This window comes from Lacerta agilis, chromosome 1, assembly GCF_009819535.1.
Source record: "Lacerta agilis isolate rLacAgi1 chromosome 1, rLacAgi1.pri, whole genome shotgun sequence".
In the NCBI taxonomy this organism is placed as follows: domain Eukaryota; kingdom Metazoa; phylum Chordata; class Lepidosauria; order Squamata; family Lacertidae; genus Lacerta; species Lacerta agilis.
Window position 1 is genome coordinate 63,312,043 of NC_046312.1, and position 13,437 is coordinate 63,325,479.

Consider the following 13,437-nt stretch of genomic DNA (forward strand, 5'->3'; position numbering starts at 1 on the left):
TGCCAATGTTCTGGGCTCCCCGAGCTGCTCTGTGTCCTCCATGGACTGCTTCCCCTTTGGCAGCTGCTTTTTTATTAGGGAAGGTCATCAGGGGCCACTTCTTGCATTTGCCTTGAGATGCAAACCATTGCTCCAGCAGACAAAGATGGTGACTGGGGATGAGAGACAAATGGCACTCACAATAAACGCCCCAAACACTAATGAAAGCAATCAGATGCTTGGTCAAGCAGCCAGCCAGCCAGCCACTCTCTGTCTCTCTTAGGACAAGAAAAAGAGAATGAAAACAGCAAAGAAGCCTGAAGAAAGTCAGAATAAAAGGACATAGGAGCAGAAAGCAAAGACATGTACAGCTTGCAGTAAAGGCAGGACAGATTAAGGAATGCTTAGATCTCCTCCTCCTTCCCAAGGTGTTTGTCACGCTGGTGAGGCATAAACCTGGCAAGGCTCACTCCAACTCGGGAGATAGATGAGTAGGTCAGATACCCTGGGCTACCACAAAGTATCAAATCAGTGTTCTTAACATGGAACAACATTGACCACAACCCAACAAAAAACAGCCATCTCTCCCATTGATATAGACTTCACTGTGCTTAATTTTGGCTGGGTTGTACCTCTCGGGTCTAGAATTGCCAAAGTAAAATAATTATTCCTTGGTTATATTAGTCAAATTGTTGCTTTGGGCTTAGCTTCTTACACATCAGACCATTTAAAGAAAAAAGTGCTGCTTGATCATTTGCAACAATAAGTTGGAAAGGGGTGGGGATGGTAAAGGTGGAAATTCAGTATCCTAATATCGTCTGACTTGTATTGCCTTGAAACTGTTAATGTGATATTGTTACTGTTTTTCTTACGTGTTTTATGTTGCTGCTGTCTGCTCCATCTATGCACCACTAATGTGAAACTGTAACTCATCTGTGATAAATTTTTGTGTGTACTTTACATGTTGCAGTTACAGATAAACAGCGATTGCCCGCCATCCTTCTTTCTGGTCTGTATGCAGTTTTTGCTCCTTTCATTACTTGTTGCAGGCAAGTATTTTATCTTTTTAATTCCCCTTTGATATATGTGTTCAAGTCCTGGAAGAAAGAGCTGTAGCTTAAAGTGCAATTCTTCAAGAATTGCTGGTATGCGGAGCAGCGGGTGGGTTGCTAGGACTGCAGCCCTCACCCTCAGTTGCAGTGCCACTGCATACAGGTACAAAGAGATTTGAGTGGCCAGTAAGATAAGAGAGACCTCTGCCTTGTCCCTCTGTCCTGGTATGCAGCAGTGACACAACCAGAAGCAGGTGAGTGATGTGCACTCCCCCATGCCATCTGTTACCGTGTATGCATTACTGCCATTGAGTTATTTTAGCAGTGGCACTTGCCACATAAGGAGGTGGTTACAATGGTACCTTGGGTTACAAACACTTTGGGTTGCAAACTCCGCTAACCCGAAAGTAGTACCTTGGGTTGAGAACTTTGCCCCAGGATGAGAACGGAAAGTGTGCCGGCAGCGTGGCGTCAGTGGGAGGCCCCATTAGCAAAAGCACACCTCAGGTTAAGGACGGACCTCCAGAACAAATTAAGTTCGTAACCCGAGGTACCACTGTATTTGTAACCTCAAGAGCACACCGGTGTGTTGGCTATTACTGGCCCCTGGATGTCTAAGGACCTGTAGAAGGACAGGTAGCATTCTGTTTGAGTGTGTCTGGATACTGCACGTGACACTGCAGTAATCCCCGGTATGTGTATCCCCATAATTTCATCCCATTTCTGCATTAATTACACTTTTAGAAATTCCAGCATAAAATTGCATTTAAATGTATTTTAATACTTTTTTTGAGAAGGTAAGAAGCTGGTGGATAACTAAGCTTCAGAACGTACCTTAGTCTAGTTCATTCAGATAAGTTCAGGTACAGCTGGAATTTGTAAAGATCATGCAGCATTCCGAATGCAGCGGTTTGTCTCAGGGTGCTAATTGCCACGCGGTAGAATTAAACCTGTTCTTGCTGACATGGTTGTCTGGATTACAACCATTCTCCCAAAGACAGTTTTTAAAACTGTATAAGGCTTTGGGTACATTGCTAGAAAGGCAGTATAGTATATTCCCAGTTTGAGAGAACATTTAGGGGTCCACCATAGCTAAATCTCAACAACCGCAAGTGCTTTGTTTCAACAATATTGCTTCTTAGGAGCAATGTCACTGTTGCCATGTTTAGAAAAAATGGCCAAGGCTTCAAAAACAAGGAAATTGGTCCACAGACAAACAAAATGATATACCTAATGGTTTCTTTTTCGTTTACTGAAGATTTTGTTGTAGACTGTACTGAGAATTTTATTTAAGACCAGTATAACAAATAGCCTTTTAGAAGGAGGCAAACCCATATACTGCATTTTAATTCATGAAAGTTACCCTAGGAAGGCATATAATAAAATCTGCCATGACTACAGTGCTGTCACGAAGGCTCAGCTTTTAGCTGAATCAGGTGTAAAGAGGGCTCTTGCTGCAGATCAGCCACTACTAATATTTATAACATGAAATAATGACATTCCTGGACATTTGCTTTTAGTTTGTCATGTATGTTCAGATACCAATTTCTTGAATAATAAATTGCAGTGTAATGTTAATAAAGCTGTTAGAAGGCCAGCTGTGAGGGGGCTACGCCAGTATCCAAAAGGGAGCCCCAGCAAAGCAACTGTACCCAGATTGTCAGAGGCTGTCTGGTACATCCTTGGCAAGTTCTGCCAGTGGTGTGGGGAATTTTTGGTTCCCTTGTTCCTCTGCCTTCTCCACAGGTGGAATCATGGAGCTTGGTGTACTTAACTCCCCACCACCACTGCCTACAATGGGAGGGGAAGGAAAGACAAACTGCAAACAAAAAGGTAGGAAAGAGCTGTCACCCCTCTCTATCCCCATGTGCTAGAAATAAAGTGGTATGAGGCATGACGTTATGGAGAGATCCTTTATTGGAAAGGAATGTTCTTCCATTTTAAACTACAAAAAACAGTTTCCATTCATTCTGCCATAAATAAAAACAAAGAATAAGGCAGGACAGACACTAAATGAGCAAACTGAGAACAACTTCGTTTTCCAGAGGTGTGAATTTAAAATATTTCACAATTTTTATGCTATCCAGTTTTTAAAATAAAACTGTCAGGACCCCTGCAAGATTTCAAGTGGTAAGATGGGGATACACATGTGAAGAGCAACCAAATGCAATTCAGACATTCTGCACAAATTGTGTTCAAAACCTGGAGCTCAAATTTGCTTGTTGTAAAATTCACCTGCCCTTTTCTTTTCTGATGATGAATCAGCTGGTAAAAAAGAGGCACCACAGTAATAAAACAACCTCAGTTGCAAGATGCTTGTTAGAAACTTCAATCCCTTTTAAACATTTGATTTTGTAGAAGGAAAACGATTGTTACAAGTCCTTTAGTCTTCATCATTGCGACTGCAACATGTCTCATCGGATTCGCTTTTGCTGTCGTGCTCTGTAAATGTCGTGAATTGGAGGAACCACTGATCCTTTTTCTTCATCGTCATCTGAATCTTCATTTGGTCTTTTCACAGATTTATTAAGAAGGGCATTATTTTCCAAAGGTCCATTCCCTTCCATTGTTAAGTCTGGCAGTCCGCCAGTAATGATTCGCACAGCTTCATCCACAGCTTTGGAACAGGGAAGAAAAATATTGATGTTATAAATATGACAGTGCCCACCTTTCTATGCTTCAATAATTTTATTATTTGTGCATTAAATTTGCCTATACTAGCCATCCATTTAATAACTTGCTGGGAAATTAAAAAATGTTCAGCAGGAAACAGATGAGAATGGCTTTTGGAAAATATTTTTTTGAAATTCTTGTTTCAAATAAGAAGAACAAGTGTGCTTTCAAAAAGTATACTCAAATCATGCAAGTGTCATGTTTTTCAAGTACACTTCTTTACAAGGCCAAGTAGCGATGTAATCTTTTAATATTAGAACTAGAGCAACATCCTCTAGCAAACCAATAAGGTTATGAAATGATACTCCACTGGGGGATTGAATATTGAGGGTTTATATTAGATTTTGCATTGATGAAGAGCTATACTTGAAACACACATTTGAATATACCTTTGATAACAGTTGTGGTATATAATTATCTGTGATAGCCCTTGCTTGCTGATTTATTCAAAGTATACCCATCTCTTTGACATTACACACTAAAGCTCAAAGGCACATCTAAAGGCAGTGCTTTTTTTTCTTTTTCTTTTTAAAAAAAGTTTAGGGGTACTCTCATTTTTCTACTCATATTGAAATACTGCCCTCAATGAAGCCAAACACAAAATGTTTAGGGGTATGGGTTCCCCCAGAAAAAGCACTGCCTATAAGGATAGCTGACTTGCATCAAGAAGTTGCATGTGTGTCCATTTTGTGTTGACAAATGTGGGCCTCAACTTCAAATTGCAGTATTCACACTGCAACAGGTGCCAACCATGCAGAAACACATTTGCTACTGAAAATGCAAAGTGGTTATTGTTGAAAATAAATAAAAAACAGCACAGTTGACAAAACTTGAGTGTTGAATTCATTCCACAAGTATCTTCAGTTCTGTTGATTTCAACAACAGCATATTCCTGTGTCATTATGTGCGCAAAATCCTACTTTTATCTTTATCAGGTGGTTGTTACAACCATATAGCCAGCAAGTCACACATGTTTTTTAAAAAGCATGGCTTTGTAATTTCAGCTTCCGTCTTACAGCCACTTCCTTTTGCTGTTAATTCTGTGGACTTCAAGACAGAGTTCTCCATTAACAGTAGTTACAGAAGCCGCTAAGTATTTACTCACTGTCCTGAAAATAAGAAAAAATACTATTTTGGCTAATTTGAGTACACACATACAGCAATGTCATTAACCTTAAATTGTGTGATTGTCAGTACCTCAAATAGCCACCCCCAAGACTTCAGAATTTAAGTGAAGTAGTGCAGTCTGGTGCCAAAAGGACAAAGGCCACTTACTGTCTGGGAGTTTGCATCTCCTGATAATCTCCATGAGTTCATCCACTTGCACAAAGGGGCCCTGCAAGAGAGAGAGAAAAAAGGGACCATTTAACAGAAAAACCAGTGAGATTAAAGAAAATGAAATGTTTAATGCATTGAAGCAAAACACAACCAGATTGCAAAGTCATTAAAACATTTCAGGATCCCATGACCAACCTGAAAACACACGGGAGGTGGGAGAAGCTTCATTAGAACTACAGCAGCAGGCGGGACTGGAAAGACACCACCAGGGACTGGATGCAAACCTGGAGCTAGTAAATAATAAAACAAAACACATTTAAGTCTTCATGGCTCTTACAGCTAAGGAGAATCAACTGATGGGAGTTCCTTTGGTTGATTTAACTGACCTTGCAAGCACTATGCAAGAACAAACAAAAACTCAAACTTTTGTTTATTGTACTTTGATTCCAATTTAGCAGAGAATTGGAAGGGTATAAAACATTCTAGTTGTGTGCCCAAATGAGAATGAACTGAATGGCTGTTTCTTTAAAAAACTTCAATCAGAATAAGGTAGACTTCTCTTTCACATTTACATGACTCGAGATTAGCTTACGTGCTAAATGTCTTGGCTGAAATGGAATCATCTGCTGGGTATCTGGTTTTGGATACTCTGGTTTTCTGTCTGCTTCATCTTTTAGCACAGGTACTATTGAAGGAGCCACAACAGGATCTGGAATTATGTTTGATAGCTTTGCCCGAGACACATCCTGGAAATTCATAGCATGAGAAGAAGCATAAATAGCATGACAGCAGCTCTGCTGGATCAATCCAAAGGCTAATCCAGCATATTGTTTATCGTGTGACCAACTGAGTGCCTATGGGAAGCTCACAAGCAAGAAGGGATCCCGTAATGCTCAACATAGACTGGTCTAGAGTAGCATCTCTAAGGTTTGCATAAAGCAACAATGGACACTAGAACAAACTGCCCAATTTTATGGAAGAGAAGTTTTCTGTCTGCTCATAATTTTAAAATTTAACAACCGCCTTTCTAATAAGTTTGCCTAGAATTATTTATAATAAACAATGCAAAATATTAAAAATATAGGCAATGTATTATTAAATTCCAATTTACAGTATCAAAAACTTGAAACATAATAGATACAGCAAGAAACTAGCTCCATATTGATTTAGGAACTTGGCTAGGAAACAGTAAGACCAATGCACCAGCACTTCATATATAAATATGCGGGAAGGCAACTGATAATCAGCTAGGAGTATTTTAAGCTAGGGTCACGTGGGAAGGATGTGGTCAGTGATACTTTTTAAAGCAGGCAGCAGTCTAGAACCTGAATGGAGGAAAACTTGGAATGGATTTAATGCTGGCTTTTAAACATGGTCTGTTGAGCTGGACTTCACCTTACAAGGTACCACATAGAGGTGGCTTAAATTGTTCAACACAAGCACTGCTATGAAGTGTTAAACCATATACTTGCAACAGCTCACTACGCAGCTGTTGCGATTTTCCAAAATGTCAACCTTTCTCTTCTCGACATGAGAAAGAAAATCACACCTGCCATGTGGAGAGTGGAACAGACTGCTTCAGGAGGTGGTGGGACTTTCTTGGCTGGAGATTATTTAAGCAGAGGCTGAATGGCCATCTGTCAGGGATGCGGTAGTTGCATCCTACAGTGTATATCCATCATCGAGCAGGGGGTTGGACAGCATAATCTCCCAACTCCCTTCCAACTCTGTGATTCTATGATGGGAGCTACTGCCCACAAATAGCTTATCATAGGGTAACAGCCACCACTTTGGAATAATATGAACTGTTCTCTACATGGTGACAAAAACAGTAAAAAAGAAACGGAAATGAATAGTAATTCCAAACAAAGAGAAGGTGTTTTTGCTTGTGCTTGAATGGACATCTAAAGGCCGAGGAGAGTTATGGGTTTTTAACCTTTTTAAAGCAGCACTGAAGGCATGCAAGTAGCAATGCTATGGAACTGCATTCCTTCTCCAACTAAACATTCTGGAATGTCATCATCTCCATACCTTATAACCAAGCGCTTTGAGTTCACTGGCAGAGCAGGGGTACAGATCCATGAACTTGTATCTGTCTACTAGTAGAGCTGTTTCTTTGCCCTCATATTCCTCCTTGAAGGCTGTAAATCTCCGTTTCTCCACTTTAAGTATGCTAGCCAGGTCACCAATATTACTTTCGAAAGCTAAAAATCGGGCCCATATCTCTCTGTGAAAGAAAAGACAGAAAGAGAACAAATTTTCAAAAGAAAACATGCTCAGCACACATGGCTTACAATAAGTGCAATCACTTGCAACAGTTCTCAGCAACCAGCAGGCCCAATCCACTGCAAGCCAGCTCCTTGCCCACTGACTAAGGAACCCCCTCGTCTGCTCTTTCCTGTGGGGCTGGATATCCAATTCTATGTTGGCAAGAAAACCATTCTAGCAGATGGAGAAGGGAATTGTGGGCAGCTGCCAGTCAACTATCATGTCTTTATTCTACAACCAGAAGCCATAGCAGATACATCTGCTTTGTAGCCAGAGAGCATCCTAGAAGGCAGCAATGGCCAGTCTGTGTAAATCCACGGCAGCAAACCAGCGGCTCTTAAGCTGCATGCTGATAGTAGGTAGGGCCTGGACTCCCTCTCTCCTGCTCCCCAATCTTATCCCCACTCATGGACACAGAAACATGCACAGATCTTTCCCCTCTTCCCTGCGCTCTCTCTCTCTCTCTCTTTCTCTCTCTCTCTCTCTCACACACACACACATTATGCAAGGAGCCCACTGGTTCACTCCTAGGTAGTTTAGAGTGCCAAACAGCTGGGAAGTGGTAAAGGGGCCTGCAAACCATCTGTATGCATTGTACATGCAGCCCTGGCAAGGAGTGCCAGGCAAAGGAACTGGTTCCCTGCTGCTGGTGCCACTTGCTAGGTGCTTCAGGTTGAAAGCAAGAGGCAACCAGTTGGTGTGCATGCCCCCTCTGCACAAAGGGCGCAGGAGAGTCAGTCCTTAGAGGCAGAATGTAGAAAGAAAAAAGCTACATGCAAAAACTGCACTGTAACTGGAATCCGTGGTTGCTGGGGGAAACTACTACCTGATACTGACAAACAAAAATGGTAACAGTGGATAAATGTCTAGTTACCACTTACATAATTCCCAAATTCTACTTTTCCTGGAATAGGATTCAGGCAGCACAGAGTTGGCTATGAGGCTGTGGAAGGCATTTGCCAAAGGGAGACGATCTCCGTGGGTAAACATGGAACGAAAGCAGGAGGGGGGTATAGATCTGAGCCCCTGTGTGTATGCATGAAAGCAAAAATGCCCCAAGTGCTCTGAGTCTATATTCTATATTGGCCAAATCTACTTTCCAACAACACTCCATATAGCCGTTATCTTCACATTTGAGCTGAGAGCATGTTCTGGCATCCAAGGAATGAACTCCATAGAAAATTCTTACAATCTCTGGCTTCTCTCTCTCAGCAGCTGGCTCCTTATTTAGGACGAAAATGGCAGTACAGGCTGCAACAACCATCCCCTCATTAATCTGTGATAATATCTATGTTGTACAAGGGTTTTCACGTACAGCAAAGCAGACGATTTGGAATGGAGCTTTGGCGAAGCTTACCCAGATTTCTCGGGTGGGAGGCTCCCTGAGGTTAATACGCGTTCAAACAGGACTCTTGTATTATTATCCTCTATTTTAAAAAAGTATTAAAAAAGAAAGATGAAAACAAGCTTTAAATATATATATATATATTTTAAAAAACTGGAAATTACAGGGGGGAGGGGACAATATCTTGACATAATTTCAATTCCTGTGAAAGATGAAAAACCCAATTTGCAACCCTAATTTCATTATTGCAAAAGTAATCACAGGGAGAAGAGACACACGGGGAAAAGGCTTTAGAAAAAGGTACGGAAGTCTCACTTCTACTCTGCAGAAGACACACCCACAAATTACAACTGCAGCTGAGAGGTAGGTACAAAAACACACAATAAAAATTAATTAAAACCAGAACCATAAAATAAGAATTAAATACTCCGTTTAAAAACTGATGGCAGCAGCACACTTAAGTACTAAACAAGAAGCAGCTGCTTAGGACAATACTGGCCATTGGTTTTTGTGCTCTTTCGTGTTCTTGCAGGCTGCTGATTTTTCAATCTTAAGTCCTCACTCAAATTAACAGTCTATGGATTGGGTCTGAGTTTCCTGCCTGCAAACAGCAAGACGCCATCCATACACAAAATGTTCCTCGAAAGGTGGTGGTGATTTTCACCAATTGCCCCTTTCCCTTTCACCAATTGCCCCATACCTCCTGTGTTCCTCTGGAGGTTGCTACAAACCTCCAGAACAGATTTTCAGAGGGCTGCAGAGGGAAGAAGGAAATCCCTGCCCACCTCCCCAAAAAGCAAGTGGAACTCCTCACAGCACAAGTCCAAAGCTAACCCAGTTGGAGAACAGTCGTGAGATTTGACTGTTCTCAGGTTTTGCTTTTATTTCATCCCCCAACCCTCCAGAGGAGAATTTTGATATTGTGGAGGACTTCAGGAAAGATGAGAGCAAGAGGAATAGAAATCCACTTGTGCAATGTTGGGTGTCTCCCACTATCATCCTGATTTTACTGATAGAGAGAAGAGCTGGGGAAATAGCAGCCTGCCTACAATTACTACTGAGCGGGGAGAAATTTGAATTGAAGGTTCTCAGCTCACACTCTTAGCTACAATTCTATACAAATTATCTACATATAGCTATACATTACGATGCATCAACATCCATCTACACACTCTTGAAGTCATTTCCCCCCAACACATTATTGGCTAAAGACCTGACAAAGCAAGTAGTATGCAAAACAATGAGCAGCGAAGTCCCATCTACTCACTGATGATATAATATGGAGGGATGCCACCAATATCAGTAATAACTGAACTCTGAATCTTCACAGGTCCATTCTAAACAAACTGTTCAATTTCAGGTAAAGAAGGTTTTTGTCCTGAAAAACGTTGTAATCCCAGAGTCCAGTGTAATGAATTATCCCAGCTCCCAGAACTTACCATTGAGATGAGAAAGGTAATCAATATATGCCAAGACGTATTCTGGAATGTCTCCATATTTCTTTAGCCCCAACTCAAAAATCTTAAAGGCCACTGACTTGTCCTGCAGATTTCAAAACGTTATTAGTTGAAGACAGAAGAATCCAGAGGCCGAAGCAAAAGTTTCATTCACTGTGTGCAATAATACCTTGCTGCAATAATACTCCATCAGAGCAGCTGTAACATAGACATGATGACGGGTACGGGCATCTTCTCGTGCCTTCTTAAATATCATCCTGCCTGATTTTATGCCCTCTGCTCGCCTTGCAAACTTCATATACTGAATGTATACCTGAAACATATAGGTGGAAAAGGTAGGGTCACCTTTAAGCTGTGACTCTATTTTTAGAAGTCAACACTATATTAAAGACATGGCTTCTAAACCATAGTTGTGACTCATGATTTGTTTCAAATGAGACAAAACATGATCCCAGGTCTGAACACAATCCTAAACCAAACCATGGTTAGTTCTAAGTAGGGCCACAGCAGCAGAACCAGCAGAGGTGCAAAGAGGCCACACTTTTCCCCTTCTAAGCAACAGAATTCCTAAGTTTGGCTTGCTGCTACTTGTGAGCAAGGTCATTCTTAATGTCAACAACAGTTTTGCTCATAATTATTTTTAATTAAGTGGAAGGTTAGAAACATTACAACATGAAATCTTTCAGATTTTGCTGTGTCACCAATTATACGCCTCAGATATGGCAAAACAGCTGAATAATGTACAAAAAAGTAGAAAATGGGGGGCATTCTTTGTACTTTGGAAGAAAAAAGGCAACTGATAACAAAAATTGAAAATGTGACTGACATTATCTATATGTTTTCAACTGGAATACTTTAGGAACTGACCAAAGAGAAATACACAACTTTTTATCCTATAGTCATCTCAACAAGGTGAAACAAGGAAGACTAAACATACCAAAGTGGGATCAATATCTTCAATAGCTAAGAGCCGATTATATATGCTATGCACCTTCTCGTATTTCATCCGACTCTGAGAAAATACAAAAAACAAGCAAACAAACCCACCTTTAGTTTAAGCTCAAAATTATTACTGGACCTGTTTATTTGAATTTGCCAAGATCAAGTTCTCCAATCAAGATTATACACAAGAAAGAAAAAGCTGGTTGAACTGGAGATTGAAAGAATAATGTCACCTAAGGACTCACCTCTTCATAATCTGCATATGCAAAATAAAGAAGCATGTTCTTTTTTAGTAAAGTGCTGATTGCGCGTTCATAAATATTTGCAGCTTCATCACTAAACAGTTTAGCATTGTTCATGTCCTGGAATTGAGAAAATATGAGAAAATCAACTAACTGTAGGACTAGTATGAAAAATAAAAAGAGTTTTCAGTCCTGTACTCATTAACAGCTCTACAGGAATATTGTAAACCCAAGTGGGTTACCTTGTAGCAAGAACTCAGCAGCTACAATAATGGATCTTATTAGAAACATGTGATTTCACTTCACATACTAATTGAAAAAACAATATAGTTTAGCAACATGGTAAATTCAGAATACTTAATTACTTTTATGAACTTGGGGTTTTTCTTTTCTATTTTAAAGATCTCCCATGATTTAAAAATGGGATGATATATTTTTGCATATGATCCCATACAGCTTTGATAGAATTAATCACTTCATTGGCAGATAACAAGGTCCCACAAAACAAACAAATGAAAACATACGCTGAATCCAGATTAAATTAGCTGAATTAAGTTGTCACTGAAATTATGTGACTTGACTTAATCATGACTAACTTCACACTGATCTCAATGGACCCAAGTTCAACTTATTTAGTTTGGCACCAAATAGATATATGTTTAATTGCTGTACATAAAATGCAGTATTTCTTACTGTCTTCTCTTACCCCTTTCTCAGCTAGTAGTTTGCTGGATTGCTCGAGATATTGTGCAGCTTCATACCAAATATCTGGATGATGTCCCAGCACCAACAGGCATTGTTCATATGCAAACATCACTATGGGAAGACGTTGAAACAAGATAGATTCCTAGTGGGTGGCACCTTACAAATTGAATCACTGATGCATTTCTACCAATGATTCACAAATGTAACTAAAAATGCAGGTCTCTTAAAGAGCCACCCACATGATCTCAAGAGCCGCCCTCTTCAATTCTATGCCCTATCAACTTCTTTAGAGATTTCCAGACATATATTTCCTGACCCCTCTCCAGTTAATAAAATGCTGACTTTGAAATTGTTGGTGGTCAAAAAACGCTGAGCTTTGTCCTCACAGGAAAGTCTCATTACACATGCCCTTGAATGGCAAAAAGACCAACATGATGTTCTCTTTATAAGATTTCAAATGTTTTTGCACCCTGAGCCATGAGAGCTTATTCTACTGTTTCAAGAGGCACCAACAGGTTCCTTTTGCAAATTATCTACCTATGGAGTGCTAGGAATATCTAAGTAGAAACTTTTCTTTCTGGAGAAAAGCAAAGTGCAACAAAGCCCACAGCAATCAATGGGATTTAAGTACACAGTTCAGGCAGCTAGGTTTGTATAGTTTGTAAGAGTCCCCAAAATAACACCAGCACAACTTAATTACTATGGTTATCTTTGCACTATTTCTAAGGAGCACAACAAAAATGTACAGTCACCTCTCTTTGTTATAAGGGTTTGGTCTTCAGTACGTAGAGGGTTGCTCTTTTCCCACTGAATATATTTCTTCCACATGTCTACCTGCTGAGCTTCTTGGGGAGTATTTTGGGGTGGGACCGAAGGAGCATTGCGGTCCAAACCTTTCATCACAGTTTCATATTCCTGAAGAGAGAGGAAGAAACAGAGAAGAGGTTTCGTTAAGGTGGGCTTCGAAACAAAACTTTAAAGTTACTACTTTTATCAACTCCACTTAGTAATCTGCTGCAGCTCAAGCATGCAACAAATATTCATGATGTATTAAATCAAGACAAAAGGGGAACAAAACAACCGGGAGCCTGTACCTTAGCCACACGTCTAGCGTTCATATAATCTCTACTGCGATCTTCAATCATTTTCTTAGCTAAGTGGATGTTTATTCCCTGGAAGACAGAAAACAAGAAGTGAAGCCCTGCCCAGGACCACTGTAGGCTTGCAATCCCATGCATGCTTCCTCATTTGTAAGCATAATGGAACTCACAGACTTACATAGCATTAATCAACATAGAATTGCACGGGAAAGCTGTCACTTCGTACTTATTCCCAAATAGAAGCTGGGTTGCTGTGGGGGTTTCTGGATGCACAGCACACCTGTGTGAGAAAGGGAGGACTCACAGGAACATCGAAGGGGGAACTAGCTGCCTGCTGCTGCCTGCTTCCCAGTGGGACTCCTGAGCTTTCTTGCCTCCTGAAGCCCTGACTTGGCA

The 13,437-nt window shown here is 40.5% G+C and overlaps 1 protein-coding gene across 2 annotated transcripts in view; it reads right to left on the bottom strand.

Annotated features, from left to right (window-relative positions):
- Positions 1-2,930: 2,930 nt before the first annotated feature.
- Positions 2,931-13,437, bottom strand: part of CSTF3 (cleavage stimulation factor subunit 3) — a 51,491-nt gene continuing 40,984 nt past the window's right edge. For both annotated transcript variants that reach the window (XM_033151697.1, XM_033151708.1), the window contains 13 exons: positions 13,036-13,113; positions 12,694-12,856; positions 11,943-12,052; positions 11,240-11,356; positions 10,990-11,064; positions 10,222-10,365; positions 10,035-10,137; positions 8,608-8,677; positions 7,014-7,209; positions 5,575-5,728; positions 5,178-5,272; positions 4,980-5,040; positions 2,931-3,648 (listed from right to left, as the gene is read on the bottom strand). In XM_033151697.1, the coding sequence (XP_033007588.1) occupies positions 3,446-3,648; positions 4,980-5,040; positions 5,178-5,272; positions 5,575-5,728; positions 7,014-7,209; positions 8,608-8,677; positions 10,035-10,137; positions 10,222-10,365; positions 10,990-11,064; positions 11,240-11,356; positions 11,943-12,052; positions 12,694-12,856; positions 13,036-13,113 (1,569 nt within the window). In that variant the 3' untranslated portion in view covers positions 2,931-3,445. The remainder of the gene's footprint in view (positions 3,649-4,979; positions 5,041-5,177; positions 5,273-5,574; positions 5,729-7,013; positions 7,210-8,607; positions 8,678-10,034; positions 10,138-10,221; positions 10,366-10,989; positions 11,065-11,239; positions 11,357-11,942; positions 12,053-12,693; positions 12,857-13,035; positions 13,114-13,437) is intronic.